Source organism: Apteryx rowi, unplaced genomic scaffold (genome assembly GCF_003343035.1).
Source record: "Apteryx rowi isolate R43461 unplaced genomic scaffold, aptRow1 scaffold_12, whole genome shotgun sequence".
In the NCBI taxonomy this organism is placed as follows: domain Eukaryota; kingdom Metazoa; phylum Chordata; class Aves; order Apterygiformes; family Apterygidae; genus Apteryx; species Apteryx rowi.
In genome coordinates this window covers 1,809,175-1,829,397 of record NW_020447419.1, presented here as the reverse complement: position 1 = coordinate 1,829,397, position 20,223 = coordinate 1,809,175, and the positions used below count along the sequence as shown (strand labels likewise).

At 48.6% G+C, this 20,223-nt stretch overlaps 1 protein-coding gene across 1 annotated transcript in view; it reads left to right on the top strand.

Annotated features, from left to right (window-relative positions):
- VWC2L (von Willebrand factor C domain containing protein 2 like) overlaps positions 1 to 13,669 on the top strand; it is a 49,455-nt gene extending 35,786 nt beyond the window's left edge. Inside the window, exon 3 of the mRNA XM_026089059.1 lies at positions 13,521 to 13,669. Within this exon, the coding sequence (XP_025944844.1) occupies positions 13,521 to 13,669 (149 nt within the window). The remainder of the gene's footprint in view (positions 1 to 13,520) is intronic.
- The last annotated feature ends 6,554 nt before the right edge of the window (positions 13,670 to 20,223 follow it).

Sequence of the window (20,223 nt, the reverse complement as noted above, 5' to 3'; positions counted from 1 at the left end):
GACCATGGCGTAATGTTCCTGGCCTGTATTGATAACGTGTCCAATACGCTGTATTTTGTAGCTGCAAATTTCACCCGGCAGTCCCTGATTTTCCTAGGCTTCTCGGATTAAATCAGCTGGCTGAGTTGAGGATTTATGTTGTGCGCTCCAGGACACGATCTCTGGGGCAAACTGCCCAACATTTTCCCTCTTTTTGGTACTCCTGACCAAACAGAGCCATCACCAGGCACATTGTGAACAGTGTCACCCTGCCCACTGTTTTAAAGGTCAGTGCCCCTCCTTTCCCCCTGCTGTTCCAGTAAGTACAGTGGGACCCAAAAATAGACCTCCTGGGGCCTGCTGCAGGATCTCCGCTGCAATAGAGAGGGAGCCTTTCCTGCAAGTGCTAGTGGTGGTGCCTTCAAACACACACTTACCCAGCTTTATCCTGAGATTAAAACCTTTCTGAGCCAGCGACGTTGTTTATTATAGCTGGCCTTCTTGAGATCACTGCAGAGGAATAAAGAGGAGAAAATCAAAAATAAATAAATAAAAGGGTGAAAAGAATGCAAAGCCAAACAAACAGGGTAACTTATGGTGCTGGCAAGTTCTCAGCTTGCAAGGTCAGCTCTGATTTCATTTGGAAAGTGCTTTGCTCTTTTTAGCAGTTTCGGCTATTGCAGCCGTATGTGCAGGATCCCATCTGGAAGTGTGCTCCCAGCTTTCGGAAGCCTGTACGTCACTTGGCCTTGAGACCGTGCGTGCTGGCTGGCCGCAGGCATCGCGTGTTGAGCTTACGCTCGTGTCTCCAGCCAGCCATGGACTGTGTCAGACCCTCTACGGAGGAGAAAACAGCCACGCATGAAACCGTCAAGCTTCACGTGTGCATGAAGCCTCCCAGGCCTCCCCAGGAATTTCTGCCCTCATTTAGTTGTTGGGTTTTGCTCTGCTCTGGATTTTTTGATTGCATGTGTGGGGGTTTTTTTAACTGCGTATAGTTTTTGAGTTCAGCTTTTGTTGTGTGCATTCGAGAGTACAAGAACGCGTTTCATTTTCTAGATTAGAAAATGCTCAGAGGTATAATCAGGTCCTTCCACAGTATTTAATTATCCGTAATTAAAGGCATCCACACAAAGTGCAGGATTTTCAAAGACTGTTCTTGTGTTACATTGCTAATGAATTAAGTAATTAATTGGCATTAAAAAAATACAATAGGAAGCATCAATCTTATAAAGCAAAGCATTTTTTTTAAGCATTTTGTAAAATCATTAACTTCTATCAGATCGGTAGCTGTTCTAGTGTCTTAATCCCCTTTCCAGTTTTAAAAAAAATTTCTAAAGGAAAAAAATGAATGAAAGAAAACCAAGGCAGACAGTACTCGCTAAAGAGTGCCCAAATGCTCAGATATGTGGAAGTTCATTTTCCATGTGTGGTGCATGGGTTTCCCTGCCTCGTGGGGACGGTGTGACGGAAACAGTCGCCAGCTTGTGAGCTGCTCAGATACAAGACCAGAGAGAAACCGGCAGTGGTGAATAATACTTTTACTTAGCGATAAGTAACTAAGGCAGACGAGCAGTGTGAGGCTTTCTGAAATTTTGGGGGGGGCGGGGAAGGAGTATCCCATAAATCTACCATAAATTTTCCCGAACCTTTCATCGTTCCTAGTTGCTACTTTGTGGTGCAAAATAACTATCCTGCCCTGTCACTTCAGAATAATATCACATGGCATCTGCTTGAGTATAAAAGCCTGCAGAGATTGTGGTAATGCATTTTGTAGTGGCACCTGGAATTATTAGCACAGGAAAGTACAATCCTTTTCCATTTGGTGATTTAGTTAAATGCAGCCATTCACATGCAAACCCAGCGCTGCTCATTTTATTTTTATTAGCAACCTGACTCTTTGCACGGTGCCATTAGAAAGCATTGTGCAAATGCCATGGATACCATTAAATTCAGGTTACATGATGGGCCCTCAGAAGAGAAAAGTCTGGGGAGGAAACACGTGGAATAAAGCTGTTTCCACAGCTGGACATGCTGCAAGAAGTCGGAGATGTGTCCCAGGAGATGAGTTTGTGCATCTGTTTAGGCAAGAAGCAGCGACCGGTGGGTCCTCCCCTAGGTCCCTGCATCCTTGGTGGGGTTTTGGTGAGCTCATGTGCGCCATCATGGTCCCATCAACCCTGCCCTGACCCTTCCACCGCCTCCAAATGAATCGAGCTGGGCGTCTTTGCACAGCAGCCCAATATCTTGTCTTTCCTTTCCAAAAGAGAGGTTAGGAGCTGCTCGGGGAGAGTTTTTTTTTTCTCAAGTCTCTTTTCCCTGCCTTGTCACAGCCAGGAGATTAAATTCCCCAAACAAATTAAGAAATTATGCTTGCTGCCATTGTGTTTATTCCCTTTCTCCGTGTAATCCATCATTTATAAAGGAAGATTTGCACAGAAGCGGAGGAGCCTGCTGTGCAGCTAGACCTGAAGGCTGGGGGTGGGATTTTATTCATTGAACTTAGAAGAAAGAAAAAAGGCAACTCCAAAGGCCAGATCTTGGCTGTGTTAATGGCCCAGCTTGGCCAAACTGGCCTTCAACTGAAAAGGGAACCTTTGGTGACAAGCTCAGACTTAGACTGCTAACTTGAATGTATGTTCACATACATTAAATTCCCCTTTCATTTTCGTCTTGCCCCCCTGTGGCCAGTCATTTCTGCGTCTGTCGTTGCGAAGGCCAGGAGCACYGGGAACAGCGGAGGCCTCAGAAAACCGCGGGCGCCCGTCTTTCTGTGACACACAAAATGTGCAAATTGGGTTTTGGTCAAAACTACACCCAGAAGGCCCAACAATTCAAACGTGAAGCCGGGATAGAAAGAAAGCATTTCAGAAGCAGCGCTGTGACATGAAAAGTTTTTTGTTTTCCTTTGAAGCTCCACTTCTAATGCAACCTAACGTTCAAAACGTTCATAGGCAAAAGTTGTCTCCAGGTGAAGAAAAGGGGGACGTTTTGATACGCTCAAAAATGTCACATTTCATATCACTCCTGCGGACAGGCGTAAGGTGTTTTTCTACCAAATGGCACATTCCCACAGAATTACTGTGATTTCAGCGGCGCTCTCGTTTTCGGAGGGGGGATAAACCTTCGTTCGGGACATTCCCATTGAGCTGTGGTTTCCTGCAGCTGCAGAAACCCTTCCAACCCTTGGCAGAGAGTCACACAGCAAATAGCTGCATTTTACCAAAAAATAACCATTGCCTAAACTGACTTTCCTAATACTCCTACTATCATCGTGCGTTAACCACTGCAGTTTCATTATCAAGCAGTGGTTTGTTTTTTGGGTTTTTTTTTTTTAATTGAATGCACATTTAAATGGGGATTTCACATGAATATGTAGTAATGCTGCTTCCTTTTTTTTCCTTCTTCTTCTTTTTTGCATTTTAAAAGAAGTGTTTTATCCAAAATTGGCACAATCACAGTTTCCATCTCATTTATGGCTGATATAAAAAAAAAATACATAAAACATCATGCACAGCTGTAGTGACCAAGTTAGATTCAATTCTGGCTTTATGTTGATTTGACGTGCAGCCAGCTCTCTTCCATACATCATCCATGACTGCATTTAAGGATGAAATACTGTTTTAATTCTTACTCCAAATGTGTTTTTTTCCCAAAGAAAAAAGATATAAAAATGTTAAAATGGGCCATAAAAATCATTAAATTTTCACACAGAGCACAACCAAGAGGTGATGAAGTTGGCTAAAAACTCAAATGATCCAGAAAATAAAGTCTTGGTTGCTACCCTTTTGTTGTTAACCTTCCCCCTTGAATGGAGATAGCTAGTCAGAGGGCAGAGGTGCTGATGCTGTGGAAATCGGTGGATACTTTGCCATTTACTGTACTTCAGTAGTACGGGACGGTCCATGTCAGCTTCTTGCCCTCTCGGTGCATATTTCTGCACCGACCTAAGTGCTTGAAGGTTCAGCCTCTGAAAGGTCCAGCTTTTTCTTTGGAAGTCCTGGCTTTGGCCATTGGTTTTACCTGCGACGTTGTTGGCTGACATGGCATTTGAATGGTAGCTTTATTAATTAATTTATTTTAAATGAATCTATTGTATAGCTACTCCCCCCAAAGCCACCTTATTTGCCGTGTTTGATGCATTAAAAGAATTAATGTACCTCCAGAGCTATTAGGGCTCATTTTGCAAAATATCTATTTAGACAAGTTTTTAAAAGCCTATTACTTACCTGAAAGGTTATAAGGTTTGCTGTCTGCAAAGAGATTTTCTTAAGAGCGAGTCCTTTTATATTGGTCAGGCAAATGTTGAAACRTGCATTTCTTAATCAGTAGCTGTTTACTGCGATATTTGAGGTGTTACTGTTTTTCTTATTCAGTGTTGAAGGTACACAGTAAAAAAATCTGGTCCAAAAAAGGTCTATAGCTGCTTTATATGCACAGTATCTTCCTTTGCAATGCTGAGTACCTTGCATATGCATTTTTTAACATAAGCTAAAATTTTCAGTGCTGATTAAGGTATTTGCACACAGAGAGCCTATTAAAATGAATAGGAATTTGGTGTGCAAATCCCATAGGTGACTTTGAAAATGCCAACCTGCATTTTCTATTAAAAGATGGGGGGTGGGGGGAACTCCTTAAGGATGGATCTGTAGCCCTACGATTTGCTCTTCYGCTGTCCGAGATCTGATCTTGAGACATGCCGTGCATTGGACCCTCCATGACTTTGGTGCCAGTGGTTTGACTTCAATGATGTACTTAATTAGGGGATATTATTCAGGCAGCAGAGTGCGCGGATTAGGTGAATTATGGATTTGATATTACCTATTAATCTGCATTGCGGTAACGCTCAAGAATGGCCGGTTGTGAAGGGGGCCCGTGTCGTGCTCGGCGCTGGGCGAACTCGCAGCTCCAAAAGGCAGCCTCCGGCCCCGGGAGCGCCTTGTCCCGGCGGCGTCCTTGCACTGACGGCACTTGGGGCTTCTCCGGAGCCTTTCCCGGCGGGAGCGCAGCAGGCCTCGGGCTGACCCTGGTGACGCCGTGGTGGAGGAGCCCGTATGGATGCTGCAGGGAAACAGTCCCTGAGCCACCTCCGGATTAGAAACTCRTTAAAATTGGGAAATGGGGACAGACCAGGAGAGACCTGGAGCTGTGATTAACTTCCCGAGCGATCGCCTGAAGTCTGCTTGCGCACCTCTGCTCTCCGTCGCCGCTGGTAGACGTCACCGGTCCGAAACAGACTGCTTTTAAATTGCGCTCGTAGATCTTCCTCACACCAAAACATTTCTGCTGCAGTATTTAGTGATGCCTGAAGTTGCGTCTCCACATCAAATTAAGTGCCTGTGCTATCAATAAGAAGGAGTAATGCAGTGTATTCCCTTTTGGATGTCTCCCTAATTTGTTTGGGGGACTGCCGCCCGTGATTAAGACTGATCGCAAGCCACCGGGGAGATTCAACGCGGTGCGGATTAAATCAGTCTGTCACTGGGAGCCAGATSGTAATTTAGGGAACTCGAGCCAGTCCCCTGCACTCATCAGCCTCCAACGCGGCGGCTGCCGGGGCGAATCCCTGGTGGCACCTGCGGCCTCGTGGCTGCTCGGCAAACTTTCCATGAGGAGCACCCAGGGAGAGCCAGCTGCCCCGGAGGCAAGGGGGCACGGAGAGCCTGGGGGGAAAAGAGGGAAGAGAACTGCAGATTAGCTCGGCACAGATGAATTTTTTAGGGGAACGGYGAGCCGGGGGAAAGCTCGAGAATGGGTAGAAGATGCCGCCACTTGACTCCGGGGAGCTTTTAACACAGATGCAACAGGGTTTTTGTCCACAAATGAAAAAAGAAAAGGTTCTCATTTTTGCACTGTTTTAGCGAATGAAAGCCATGGCTGCGTGACGGCCTGCGTGACAGTGGAAAAGTCCCAGAGAGAGAGCAGCCGCATCGCAAGGACCAGCATTTGGGCCATCGTCGCATTTATCTGTATTGTGGCTCCTTTCAGCAGAGAGGACAAGGTTAATGCAGCCACGTGGCTGGGAGCTCTTTGCAAGTGAGCAATCACTGTCTGTCCCGGCGGCTGAAACGGTCCTGAAGGCTGGAACARGCTGAGGCTTGACAGGAAAGCTTGAACAAACCTCCTTTTCTTGCAGGAAAATACTGAATGAAAGCACAAATGATCACAAAAAAAGAAAAAAAGGCAATGAGAAATGTGTCTCTTAAACACTGTGGCTCTTGCTTATATGTAGGCACACACACATATAGATGCATATATATTTCTAGTCCATGCAAGACTTTTTCAGACATGAATTTTAAAACGTTAATGTGAAAAAATGGATGCAGAGGAATTCCCATACCTTTTTCACCAAAACTGTGAAAACTTCTCCAGCAGGCTCGCAGCCTGCCACTCTTGCTGCCGCGGCCGGCAGCGCTCTGGCCTCCCTCGTTGAATCCCTCGACTCGCTGGGGGAAAAGGGGATGAAAACCGTAATGATTTAATTCCCAGCTGTCAGCAGTACGACAGCACCCGCCAAAGCAGCGCGGGCTTTGCTTTCCTTCGCCAGGTGGAGACGCTGCGTTTCCAGCAGCCACCGCGCCGGGCTGGACTCAGCTTCGTGCCAGGGACGCGACTGCCGTGGAGCGGGTCTGCGGCGCGGGGTATCGGCAGAGGCTTGTTGACGCTGGCGACCAGGCTTCGCCTACCCGCGCTGAAAATATTGACACGCTACAGCACTCGCAAGCTGCGCCRTGCCGTGGCTTAGCATTTGGGGTGGCAGATGGTGTGGCAAAGTGGTTCGCTGGGATTTACGCCTCCAGCATCCCCGGGATTTTTCATTTGCGGCATGAAAGCTGATGTGGTTCGGTGGCTTCGGGTTTTGCAAGCTCAGTGCACCTCGGTCCCACCCTGCCAAAAACGCAGCAGCAATCCCAAAGGCGGCAGATTTGGGGCAGACAGCAGGGGTGGTTCAGACAGGTCCGTGCTCCTGCGTGGCCTCATCTGGACTCCTTTGCTGATGGATGTGCAGTGGATCTCTGCTCCGGGGCGGGGGGCGGTATTTTCGCCTGGTGTGGGTGTTGGGTACATGCAGGATGAGCAGTCCTCCTCCAACCTTCAGTTCACCCTGTAGAACCTCAGCAAATGTAATTTTAAGTAAGGCAAGCCTCAGCATCGGCCGCTGAGTGCTTTATATCTCGCCTCCTGCCTCACCCACTCCCTTTTCCTCCCCCATAGGAGGAAGGGGGCATTCGGGCTCGATAGCAGGCAGCAAAACCAAGACTTTTTCCCTGCTTGACTCATTAATTAAAGCCACAAATTGAGCTCTTTGCTTGCAAGCTGAAGCGATCGCGTAAATAGTGTTGACAGAACTAAATGAACATTTGAAAAGATCCTGCAAGATCAGCATATAGGAGCAGCATTAACCTCCAGAAACTGGGGCCATTTAAAACAAGATGCTGTTTTTCTTCCCCCCTTCCCTGAGTAAAGAGTTCGGTCTGGACATGGAAAAAAGTTGCCATTCAGCCACGAGGTGCCGAGAGTCGGGGCCAGAAGACGGGCAGGCGACAGGGGGTTTCAGGTGTCTGAGCCAGAGCCTGGGAGGTAAATGGGAAAGTCACTCTGCATGGCAAAACCGCTCCTCAGAAACCACCATACAGCCCCCAAATCACTCATGTGCGTGGAGGAAGAGCTGAATTTGGCCGTATTTGCTGGCGGTAAATTCGCCTGCCATAGCCCATTCCTGGACAAGCTCCCGAAGCAAATTCAGCAAGCCCTCTGCATGAATGTTCATGGGGATGTTTGCAGGTATATCCATACCTACATATTATGGAAAGAGGGGGAACGTAATTCCCACTCTCAGGAAACAGCACCTCTCGGTATCCTTTCCAAACTTAATAGTGGGGCACCTCTCTCCCAGGCAATATTATCCATTGACTGAATAAGCTGAAGTCTCTTAGAGTCATCCTTAATATCTCCAAAGGGATTGGAGGGGGGGAGGCTCTTAAAGGAGTGGAGGAGGACATAGGGTTATTGCTGGCAAATCTTCAACCAAGAGGAAAAAATCAGTGCCRAAATAGGGCACTATAGCATGAGAAATCCCAGTGAAGGCATTGAGCTCCGTTTGGTGCAAGATGCTCTTCAGGGTGAAGCTGAATATCACAGTTGGCCCAAAGTGATTTGTGCTTGCTCGCGGTGCTTAATGTTTAATTGCCTTTTATTACCTGTTTGCACGTATGACACTAAACCCAGCGCTGCYGTAAGCTGCGGGCAAAGCCGTCGCGTTTGCTAAACCTGCCCCAGCTGTGACCGGGAGCAGAGCGTAGCCCGCGGTGCCGAGGAGCCAGGCYGGCGCTTGGCGTACGCTCCTTGGTTGAAGAGCATTAAACCACCCGCTCCATGTTGTTCGGGAACGCAGTGTCCACCCAATATCCAGCCTTACCCAGCTGGATATTAAGGGTTGCCAAATTTATTGTCGCCGCTAGTGATCAGCGACACATACATATTTTTGCTCTTTGAGCTGCCTTGCTCCTGTCTTAACTGTGTCTCAACTTCCATAATGTATCGCCATAAAAATCTTCACAGTTGTCTCAGCAAACAGCCCAGAGTGCTGTGATCTTGTATAAGTATTAATTATGCTAAGCAAAGCAAATCTCACCATTACGCTGTCTGCGGGAGCAGCAAACTTCTGCCATCGGTCTCCCCTGAGCGCGGAAAAATGGTTATTACTGTTCTGCTCACATAGTAGCGTTGCAGTCACGGCCTGAGATGCTTTAACAGAGAGCAAGCTGACAGCCTCTGCCCAGAGAAGCTGCTTGGTACTACTGCTATTATAAGAAATAGCTTTCTTGATGTGCTCGACGTCATCAAGGGTTTCTGAGCAGCCTCTTCTTTTGAATTAAAAAAAGAAAAAAGCAATTGCTGTCTGTCCCATTCTTTGTGACGCTTTAAATCGGTTCAGCCAACCCCGGTCCCAGCCCGCTCCTCCGAGCGGCATGAAACCCCCATGGGGGGTGCTCGGCACYGTCCGCGGCAGGGCCACCTCGAGGCACGTAGCTTTGGAAAAGCTCAGAGGTTGATCTAAGGGGGGGGGGGGTGCGAAACTTAAAAGGAGTCCGGCTAGATCTGCCGCAGATCAAAAGACTGTATTTTTTGCTGTATAATCCAGCTGGGGCCTTACAGACTACAGCTCCTTTGAGGAGCATCGCAAATCCCYGAAATGTTCCCAAGTGCTCAATTTTGTCTTTTTGTCACTGGATTAGCTGTCGGCTCTGTACAAGCACAGAGTCACTAGAAAACTCCCCAGGGACCATGCACTTGCAAAGAGGAGCAAACACCACTTGTTTGGGGCATATATTGCACAGCATTTCGGCAGTCCGGATCCCCTCGCCCAGGGCATCTTTCTGAGCACTTGGGTTCGATGCAGCCTGCTCCGATTTTGGACAAACAGGACTCCCTGTTTAGAGATTCAGATGGGAAAAAACGGGCCACCTGGCAACGACTGTGCTGGAAAAGTGGCTTTTCAGCCAGTGGACATTTAAGCTGAATTATCAGAAAGGGAGTGTGGAAATTCGGCCTCCTGCTTGACAGCAACAGTTTTATAGAGCGAGGGGACTGGAAGGGCAAGAGAAGGTGCAAAATGGTCCAACCAGTTTGCTCTGGTGTTTTCCAAAGAAAGCATTTCATTTCGGCAATGCCAAGGTGGTTATTTTGAGATAGCTCTAAAGAAAAAAAAATTGGAGCAGGGCAGTGGTTGTGTTGGCCTAAATTAAAAAGAACAAAAGCTCTGGCAAAAGCACTGGCTATGCCGAAAAGGCAGCAAACCATCTCAGTGGAGGGCAGATGACAGAAGAGCCCAAAGCCAGGTTTTCATCTGTTTTGCTAAAAAACAAGGGAAAAAAAACCCACTGTTTCTATAATTTTTTCCCCTTCAGTTTTACAGACTGTGAATACAGAGGCTGGGGCAGCTCACTCCTTGGCTGTGTTCAGGTAACATTTGTCAGGCCGACGCAGGGACACTCAGTGCTGCCACCATAAGGGCTGGGTTTGGTCATCTCCTGACGTTCCTCCCAGCCTCCCATTTCTGTGTTATTAACCAAAATATAGCTGGATTTTTTTGAAACCTTTCCTTTGCCCACCTCTTTTGGGAGGAATGGCAGCATCCCAAGGATTTTTCCGTCAGACGAGAGGTCCTCGCCAGGTCCTTCCTACATCAATAGCTGCTGGAGAGGAGCGGTGCAGATTATTGGCGTCGTGTTACCATTCGGCAGAGCTGCCCTGGTGCTTGGCCAGGGCAGGGACACCATGGCTGTGGGCTCTGCCCAAAGAGCAGGCAGAGCTGCTCTTTCCTTCCCCAGAACGAATGACCACCTCTCCACCATGGACCTCAAAGGCACGTGTGATGCTTTTAAGACATTCCCCCTTGTCTGGCTCCTCTTTCATCACGTTGTCCCACCTTGCAGGGCTGCTTCCTGCTACATCTCCCTTCTCTCTCCATCCCATGGGTAGMGGCATCTCTGAGGGTTGCTTAATGATTTTTTTTTTTCCCCGAATGGGGAAGAAGAAGAGCCCAAGAGGGCTAAGAGACGTGGGGAGGAGGAGGAAGGAGCGAAGAACGGCCGCTTCCCGGCACTCCCTTGCACTTTCGGCAGAGCTTAATCGGCTCGCAGGGCTATAAATCTTCTATAGTTAAGCGCCAGGAGAAGGCTCTCGCTGAAAAAACGCGTGTGGGTGTCAAGGCAGTATTGGATTCTCAAATAAGATGATTAACAGGCAGCCAGAGGGCAACAATAGAGAAAACAATCTTCCCCTTTCCTTGCCACCCTAATCTGCAGAGGAAGCTTTTTGTTTAAATTTTAATGAAAAAGGTTTTTCTCTGGGAGTGAAGAGCAGACTGGTGGGAGTCTGCCCTTCCCCTGCTTCCCCAACATTGGCAGGCGATCAGCTCATCCTATTTAAGAGGTACAGGCACTTAGTTCAACTTTAAATACAGCCAGCTACAATTATTGGCATTTCCATTGCATTTGACCCCAGACTTTTAACAGCAGAAAATGAGTCCACCTGATGGAAAAGCCTGTTCGGAGTATCATAACACAACAACATCCATCAGACTTCATGAAGCAGAGAATTAAAATCTGTTATGAATAGCGCAGGCAGCAGCACGGCGCAGACAACACGGAGACCTATAAGCGGTCGGAAGAGATGACAATTTCAAGAGGTTGCCAGAGAAATATCGCAAATGAGTTCACAGCCTTTCCGAATGGGAATGTGCCTGTCTGCGAGATGCCGGCTGCAGGGAGAAGCTGCAGCAAAGATCATTTGCTAGAGATTTCCAAAGGGGCAAGGGCAGGAGCAAAATTGGCAGCAACTGCAAAAATCCCCAGCTCATGACCAAAAAGAGCTTTTGGGGGTTTTGTCCCCCTGCCCCTCTTCGAATTCAGATAAGGAAGGGCAGTCGCAGAGGAAAAGGGGGAATCACTTTGTGAATAGCAAGTGATGCATGAGCAGATGTACCAGTATGCAAAACAGAGGTCTTGAAAACAATAAAATATACTTAATGTCATGGTGGTTATAACCAACCTCTMCATGTTTAGCCTTGAGGACAGCACAGGGTGAGCAAAAGTCTTGCATGGCATAGAAAAATGTATCAATCAATCAGGGCAGCAAGCGGTGCCTGAACTTCAGTTTTAGGGATGCCTCACTGGAAAAAAGCTCAGGGTTTAGCCACACAAACTGTGGCTCAGAGGCATCTTGCCCAGGGGCTTCTGTTGTGGCTTTATTAGTAGGGGCACAAAAAGCTGATCTGAATTTACAGAGGCATTTATTAAAGGGGAGGGTCCCTGAAACAGGAACAAAATTCAAGCAACACCACCCACCTCGCTTGGCAACAGCCTGACTTTTCTACAGCTAGTTGAGCCCAGCATTGTCAAACCAGTTGAGCTATTGAACATATGCTCCCGAGAAGCACACTAATAAAGGCAGGATACTAATCAAATTAGTGAGCTGCGATAAACAGTTTTCTGGAACTGCAAAATGCGGGATTCTGGCATCAGGCTGGCTATCAGCAGCTCAGCCTATTTCCAGCTTCCTAGYGATCCGGTGGTTCCTATAAGAGCTTTAGCTGTCCGGGGAGGCCAGCGTTGCAGCATGGTGCTGCTCTAGGGCCTGGTGCTTCGCGGGCTGGTGGGTCGGTGCAAAACACGACGCTGCAAGTCAGCGCAGGACTGGAAATGGCCCAGGGCGAGCTTAAACAAAGCAAACTATTTCACTTACAAGTTCCTAACAACGGAAACACTCTGCGGAACAGTTCCAAATGTTAAGAAATGTCCTGTGAGAAATTTCGGTCGGTAGAAACAGGCTCTGACCTTGGAGAACCCGCTCGGAGGAAATGCTCAGCCCTGCCGAGCGTGAGGCACCGTGGCTGCTGCATGCACACGGGCTAGCGCGTGCCCGGTTGCATGAGCGTGTGCACAGACATGTAGCTTCTCTAGGGCAGAAACGAAGGYGTAAGAAAGCCCTACTTCCCCTTTCAAACTGGCTTAAATCTTATTTTCAGCACTAATGACTTGCCTGAAATGTCGTGTTTATACATGCTCGCATCTTTCCAGTGCACCTCGTGCCATTGAGGAAGAGATTTAAAAATGTGGCGGGACAAAAAGAGTGATGTTTCGGAGCAGTACGTGCGCCACGAGACACTCAAATGTCTTCTCACTTCCTTGAGGCCGTGAATGTGGCCGCCCCGATGTTTTCCGTACGCTGTTGTCTCTGACATCTTTAATTCATGGCACTAACTAATGCGAGAGTAAACGGGGAGGCGGAGCGGGTTTGTCGAGAAACAGCTGGGCAATGGGTATTTGCGGGCCTTTTACAAGAATGGGAAAAATAAAACTCTTGCTGACTTGTTACTCAGCTTTGATATTTTATACTAAACCAAAAAACTACCAATAATGAGCAGATTGAAGGGATCMCCCTTCCTAAAATCAGATCTGTCAGAAAACTTATGTGGGAGATGAATTATTTTTGCTAATTTGATGCCGTAAGTCGTTCACGGTTAACAACCCCCAGCTGGTGGGGATCCCCGGGATTACCGGGAGTTGGGCACAGCTTGCGACCGCCACGGTCCGAGGGGGATAAGCTGGCTGCTGGCCACGAACATCAGTGGGGACTCACCAGTTTCGAGCAGCAAAGCCCTGATGCTCGTCCGCATCGTTTTAGCCTCGTAGCCAGACCTTACGAGAAGGCAATACTAAATTAGTAGGCAGCTCATTAAAATAGCRGTGTCCTGTTGCCTCCGATGGGGCATCTGATCCCATTTGTACTGGGGTGGGGGGAGAGAAACAGGAGGAGTGAAAAAATTGTAAGGCTATTTTTATTTTTATTGCCGGCGCCCGTGTTTCATCTGGAGCAAGCAAGGGTGCCAGGCTGGGGTGGGCAGAGCGTGACCTCTATAAGCGGTCATGTAAGTCTAGCGAGGCACGTCAGGCACCTGTAGCATGCCCACACCGCCCAATTAAAATAAGGGGAAAAAAAAAAAAAGCATTTGTTTCTCTTGTGTGTGTTTCCAGGTCCCAACTGCTTCGCAGGCACCACCATCATCCCCGCCGGCATCGAGGTGAAGGTGGACGACTGCAACATCTGCCACTGCCACAACGGGGACTGGTGGAAGCCGGCGCAGTGCTCCAAGCGCGAGTGCCAGGGCAAGCAGGCCCTGTAGCGGCCGCCCGTGCCGGCCACCRTGGGAGCCGCGTCGGGCTGCCTCCTGCGGCGATGGGGTCACCAGCAAAACCTTCGAGGGGCTGCACAAGCRGAGGGTTTTTTGGTTTTGTTTTGTACTAATGGGAAAAGCCCTCTCTTTCGCACTCACGCTCTTTTCTCTTGCTTCACCTGCTGTGTATATGGTCTCTCGATATCTACTCTGCTTTTGTAATTATCAGTGCTTGATAGGGATTCGGTGATCACCTTTTTTTTGGAGTTGGGGGGGGAAAGGACRGAAAAAAAAAAAAGAAGAACCCGCGCAAGCTCTTTGGCTGGTGACGCCTCCAAGACGCCAATGACTTCACTGTTCTCACTTCCGGCAATGATGTGGACCGCATTTTGCAGTTTTTATTATTTATTTCGTTCTTTCGCTGTTGTGATTTTTTTTTTTTTTAAGCCTCTTCCTCAGCTGGGATCGTCGGGGCAATACAGGTATGAGTGAAGCAATTAATTATTTTTTATAGTGTCTAYTGAGGCTAAGAAATAAGGGGGGGAGGGCTGCTAAGGACAAGGGGGGATGTACAAATTAAAAGGGGAGAAGGGATTACAAATCACAGCTGGAGTGTAACCTGCAGAAGGACTGAGCGAGCTGCACAGGTATATGAGCGGACATCCGAGGAGCAAGCTGTGTCTGTGTTATACTTTCCCCACTGAGTGGGGACAATAAAGTCGAAGCCACCTACACCCTCACCGTGACTCTGATGAGACCGAGAGCCAACGCCAGGCCACACGGGCAGGCGGGTGCAGCAACCAGGACCATGCAAAGTCAAATTATTTGAAAGACCCCCTAGAGAACTTCTTACCTTAAAAGGTGCGGCGTTTCTCCCTCGGCGTTTTCTTTATTTTGAGCCAATTATAGTCTCACCGATTTAGCGGGCCGAGCTCACACGGGAAGTAATTTTGCCAGCTTACATTGCAAATTAGTTCATCTCGCTGCGTGATGCCTCTTGGGTGCAAGTGGTGGAGTCGAGGTAAGTAGGTCCCATCTGAGCTGCATCTCCTCTGCCTCCGGAGTGTCGGCATTTTTGCCCAAATCATCCTGCGTTCACCTCACGAGCCTGCCGTTGCCTCCTGCTGCGCTGCGGTTGGCGGGCCCAGTGCCGAACCTGTCCTCGCTGAAGCCAAYGGCAACGTTTCTATTGACTTCAGTGACAGCAGGACTTGGCCACTGCACGTTAAAAACAAAAACAAAAAATCAACCCCCCCATCTCTGCTGCAGCCCCTAGGGAGGTTTCCGTTCCCACCTCCGGTGCATGGAAATCTCATCGTGAAATGAAATGTCACACTGCCGTGCCACTGTACCTGGCAGGACACGGCTTCGCCCCCATGCCCAGGAGATGAGGAACTCCCTGGGGTGCTCCAGGACTGCCCCACCACGCGCAGTCAGGCACTTCCAGCACATTGCAGGTGAAGTTGCTGGACCTCCAAAAGCACGTCGGCCCCACTAAACCAGCCCGGCCGGCCTTCCCTAAACGTGCCTGAAAACTTTTCCTGGAGGGCCAAATTATGAGGTTTGCATTCACCCTGGTGTCCTCCAAGCACCGCTGTGCCAAAGGCAGCAGGACCATTTATTGTGTAAGGGGCAAATTGCTCCAAGGTAGCCACCCGTGTGCAATGCGGCTGCTCCCCGGTGCAGCCAGAGGGGCTGCCTGGGCCCTCCGGGTGTCCCGTGAGCATCCCTGTTCCTGGGAATAAAAGAAAACCCACGTGGGGGCCCGAGACGTTTCGCAGTGGCGGAGACGCAGCAGCGCGGATCAGCTCCAAAAATGCATGGTGGCACGGGAAAAGTCTCTGCAGAAGGTAGTGATGGACCTGCTGGAAGGAGAGGTCCCCGCGGTGTTCACGAGCAGCAGGCGAGCACCGTTTTGCCTTCCCCGGTCACCCTGCGAGCGGTTTCCCCACGCAGCTTCTCAGCACTGACGCCTCCCGGTTGTTCGGCCATGGCTTCGAACCGATACTGTGAGAGAAGAGCCTGCGCCGCTTCGCCACCTTGCTCTGTCCAGGTGACCGCAGGAGTCTTTCAAATCATCGCTCATGGTCTGTTTATTGCTTTTTCGTTATTCTCATTAGGGTGACAGGGATTAGTTTGTTCAGACCTCAGTCCGACACTTTTACCCTTAACAGCGATGACAGCAAGTTCTCCTAGCAGCATCCTACGCTGAATTAAATCAGCGCAGTCATCAAAGCGGTCTCAGTTTATGCACACTGTTGCCTTTATGTTATTTCTTCCCCGTTTTTCGTTTTCCTGGAGGCCCAGATGCTTTGCGGCGGTAGGATAACCAATAAGCTCCTGATTGGTTTACTTCTGCCGAGAATTTGCCTCCTGCAATTTTAACAAACAGATACCATTCAATAAGTCATCGTCATATTTATTTGTAAGCTGTTGCCTGTCAATGACTATCCAGTTTCAAAATCTTTACACAATAGTGTGCCTGAAACTAGTGAGAAAACAAACTATACTGTAAAAAAATGGGGGTCTAGAAACAATATTTGATGTGTAAAAGAATATATTATTAAAAAAATTATTTTGTTAAATATAAAGTGTGTGAACCAGCAAAAACCAAAATTATATATTTGTGGTGTATTTTACTCTCCCGAGCTTCCATCCCCTCAAGGTCATAATGCCTCATCGCATCCCTGCCTTGTGCCCGTCATGGACTTTCTGGGGTGTCAGTGAGTGCTTTGCCCAGGTGCGGCAATGAGACGAGATGGGAAAGGTCGGCTCTGCGTCCAGAAATAGCTGCAGAAGTCCCTGAGCTACCACCAGGCCAGGTTGGACAGCGAGACCCTCAGCTGCTGTGAAGCAGCAAAGCTTCAGCAGCGCTACTGAAGCTGYACTGGTTTCACCGCTGCCCCAGCATCCTTTATATCCGCCCGCTTTTCTTTCTTTGTTGCAAAATATGAGCCCAGCTGGGATTCCCTTCTCGGCCCTTTTCATCGTTAACCGTCAAGCAAGCAGTTGACCACCACAGTTTTGAAGCTTTTCCTTTAACCTCCACAGGCTTTTTAACTGCTTTGGTGCCATTTTATATTTGATTCCATTTCATGAACATGGAAATTTGCTTTCAGGTCACAAACGCCATTTGGTACCTCCAGCTGCATCATTATTTACACTGATTAGTAGTTACTCTAATTAATTACAGCTTAATTACTGTAGTTAATGTTTGTACAGTGCTTGGAACAAGTACAGCACTATACGTGCTACATATTTTTATTATTTTCTTCATTATTAATTAAACATCATCTACATTTCCATGCTGTGCTACTTAATTATTTTCCAAGAGGCAGTGCTCTTATTCCCACCATGTAGTATATCTTACTCATCGCTTCCAACAGGTTGCTTTGCAATGCTAGCTGCCACACGGCACAGGAGCAGGAAGAGCCTTGTATTTTCGCTCTGTACCGTCTGTGGTGAGACAGATTGCTAAGCAACATAGAAATGCCTTTTTTGTTTCAATCTTTTCAGACCATTGAGTCTAAAAACAGAACAAGAAAAGCTAATCACAGGGGCGCTTCCCTAGGACCACTCGCAGAGTGAACTAGAGGAAAAACTTCATGCAACAGAAAGTTTTCTTTGCCGTGAAGGGAGAGAATGGGGTGTCTCAGCAGTGGTCAACATTAAGGATTAAATATATACATACATACATGAAATACACACACACACACACTCAGTTCAACTTAGTGAAGGCAGCTGTGGCCAGTATGACCGACGTTCACAGTAACTGGGAGCTACTGGCCCAGCAGAAAGTACCGTCCCAGCAGGGCCAGGGCAACAGCCCAGTGTCAGCTGATCCTGCAGGGGCAGCTCTCTGAGACCAGAAGTATCTGGACAGCATAATCTATTCACCAAAGAAAGGTCTGCAAGTCCCACTGCATGGTCGGGGCTGTCCATCAGGCTTTATGGAGACATGAGGTTTCTTCACGCTGGTACCCAATGTGTGATTGATTGCCCTGAGCATGCATCCTCACCAGGCCTGAAAGCTTTTGTCCTCCCCTCCACAGAGGACTGAGACTTTTGGGTTTCTTTGCCCACACCATGAAAAATAACTCTCCCCTACACGATTATTTCATTGACGTGCACCTAGCCATCTGATGCACAGTGCAGAGAAAGCCACCCTTGCTGGTCAGCACAAGCTTCCCTGTGTCCCAGCTCCTTATTGATCACAAATGTTGATGGAAAGATGTCGGGCAACAAGTAAGCCCTTGCATTCGTGCACTGCACCTCCCTAGGTCCAATGTGCCCAAAAACACGGCAAGGACAAGTTTCTCCTCATCCCCGAGCTCCTTCAGCTAGGGCCTGGAGCAGCTCGCTGCTCACTGCTGGAGTTGGCACAGGAAAGGTCAGTTGGTGAAACAGCAATTTGGAGGCTGTAGCATGAATTTGGGTGAAACGTGGCCTGAGCTAGCAGAGAGGCGTAATGAGTACATATAGGTTCCTAAGCCCCTTAMGTATCTTTGATTAGCCCAAGCGTCTGTGCCATGGACAGCTTACAGACGTGGAGAAAATGTACTGGCTGCATCTCTCTCCTGTTCCGAGTGGGAATTAGCAGGCAGCAGCACCAGCACTACCAGGGTAGTGTGATTTGGAGCTACTGGTAAAATACCCTGCCTGCACCCGTTGTTGCTGAACAGCAGTGGGCAGATGTGTGACCAGCATCAAGAACATAGATGTCCTTGGTCAGCTAAACCATTTTACACCCACGCGGCGGCCACTCTGCCACCGAGGTGAGGCAGGTGTGGGGAGCACAGAGAGACCCACTTCGAGGTCTCGGCGCCTGGCAGGGCCATGCGATTGGGGTGGGCCCTGGCACGCCGGGAGGATCTGTGTGCACCACCCAGCCGGCTCGCATGGGGCCCAGCAGGAACCCGGCCCACCTTCCTCCCCAGCTGCTGTGTCCCACCGCAGTTCAAGCAAGCCCCTGATAAAATAAATCCCCCTGAGCAAGGCTGAAATGGCCCCTGCTGCCGTCTCAGGGCAGGTAGCATGGCTCTAGCATTGCAATTCCATTGAGATCTCTCTACAGATGCTGTATTTTTTTCTGATCCTGCATATTTCCAAAGAAAGAGTTTCAGCCTCATCTCAATCTTCTCTCTTTCTGCCTTTTTTCTTTTTTTTTTAAGTTCATTTCTCCCTTTAATTAATCGTAGCGCTGGACCAGCCAGACCCATTAACTACTCTTCTCATTTAGACCTTTCAGAGATGCAGTTGCAGATGCAATTTAATTTGTTGACCCATGATCGATAGCAATTAATACCATCTCTTTAATCTTGTTGAAAGGTTCGTCTTGGGCTTCCAGAGGCTGCCGTCTCAAGGGAAAGGTGTCTGCTACATATGTTGTTAGATGGGGGATCACAACCTCCTCCGCAGGCACCGTCCTTCCCTGTGCCCCCGAGCCGACACTCAGGGAGACGTCTGATTTCAGCAGAAGTTGTGCTCACAGCTACACGCGTTCAACAGGGCTCAGGATACAGGATATCCTTTGGCACATCTCCAAAACCCACTACGCATGTGACCCCTTTTAAGGCCTTCTGTAAGGCTGGCCTTGGGGTCTATGAACCAAGATATGAATGAACAAATGGATGACAACCGCATGATGGCTCCAGATTGTCCCAGGTCAAGGAAGAGGGGTTAAACGGACAAAACACGAGGCATTTGTTGGAGACTGGGGAGTGGAGAAGGCAGACAAGGCTAAGGGAAGATAGGGGGTGGGGGCAGAGAGGAGAGGACTTGGTAGAGCAGAAAGTAGTAGGAGGTGAAATTGATGGGTTGGAAAGACAAGGGAGGGACAGAGACGTTCAAGAGTGTAGGGTGAGGGAGGTTAGGAATGGGCATGACAAAACCTCTGAGACCTCAACAGAAAAGGGAACCAACAGCTCTTGAAATGCAGCATGAGAAGAACAGGCCAGGGAGGGGATATCTTATAGGCAACAACTTCAGCATCAAAAACAGAGATTTTTGCAGAAAAGTAGGGAGGGAAAAATGGAAATATGTCCACTGGGCAAAACTGAGAAGGAGGCAGTGCCAGGGAAACCATGGCTGCTGAGAAACTGGAGAACAGGCCCAGATGGAGGAGGAGATGGGAAGAAAGAGAGAGGAATGCACCCAGAGCCAGAAAGGCAGTCATTTTTGGGCCGGGGGGGGGGGGGTTAACCCCTAATTCACACTTTAATATGATGCTATTTCTTACCCCCCAACAGGAAGCAGGGGAATACAGCCTCTTTCTCCCCACGCAGTGGAAAAGCTTGCCTTTTCCTGGTCCTCATTAATACGCCGTTACCCCAATGTGAGGTTATCTCCCATGCACGGCTCTGTACCACCTGCAGTCAGGGGGCACAGCCTGCAGGAGGCACTCACTCAGAATGAGGGTAAGGCTGGAAAAAAATGGACTTTTTTTGATCCATGGCTCATGCAATGTGGGGGTCTGTGTATGGTCTGTATGCTCAGAGACATGCTGCTAAATGGAATTTAGAGTGCTTTCCGATCGCCTGACCTGCACTGGGCTCAGGAGAGTC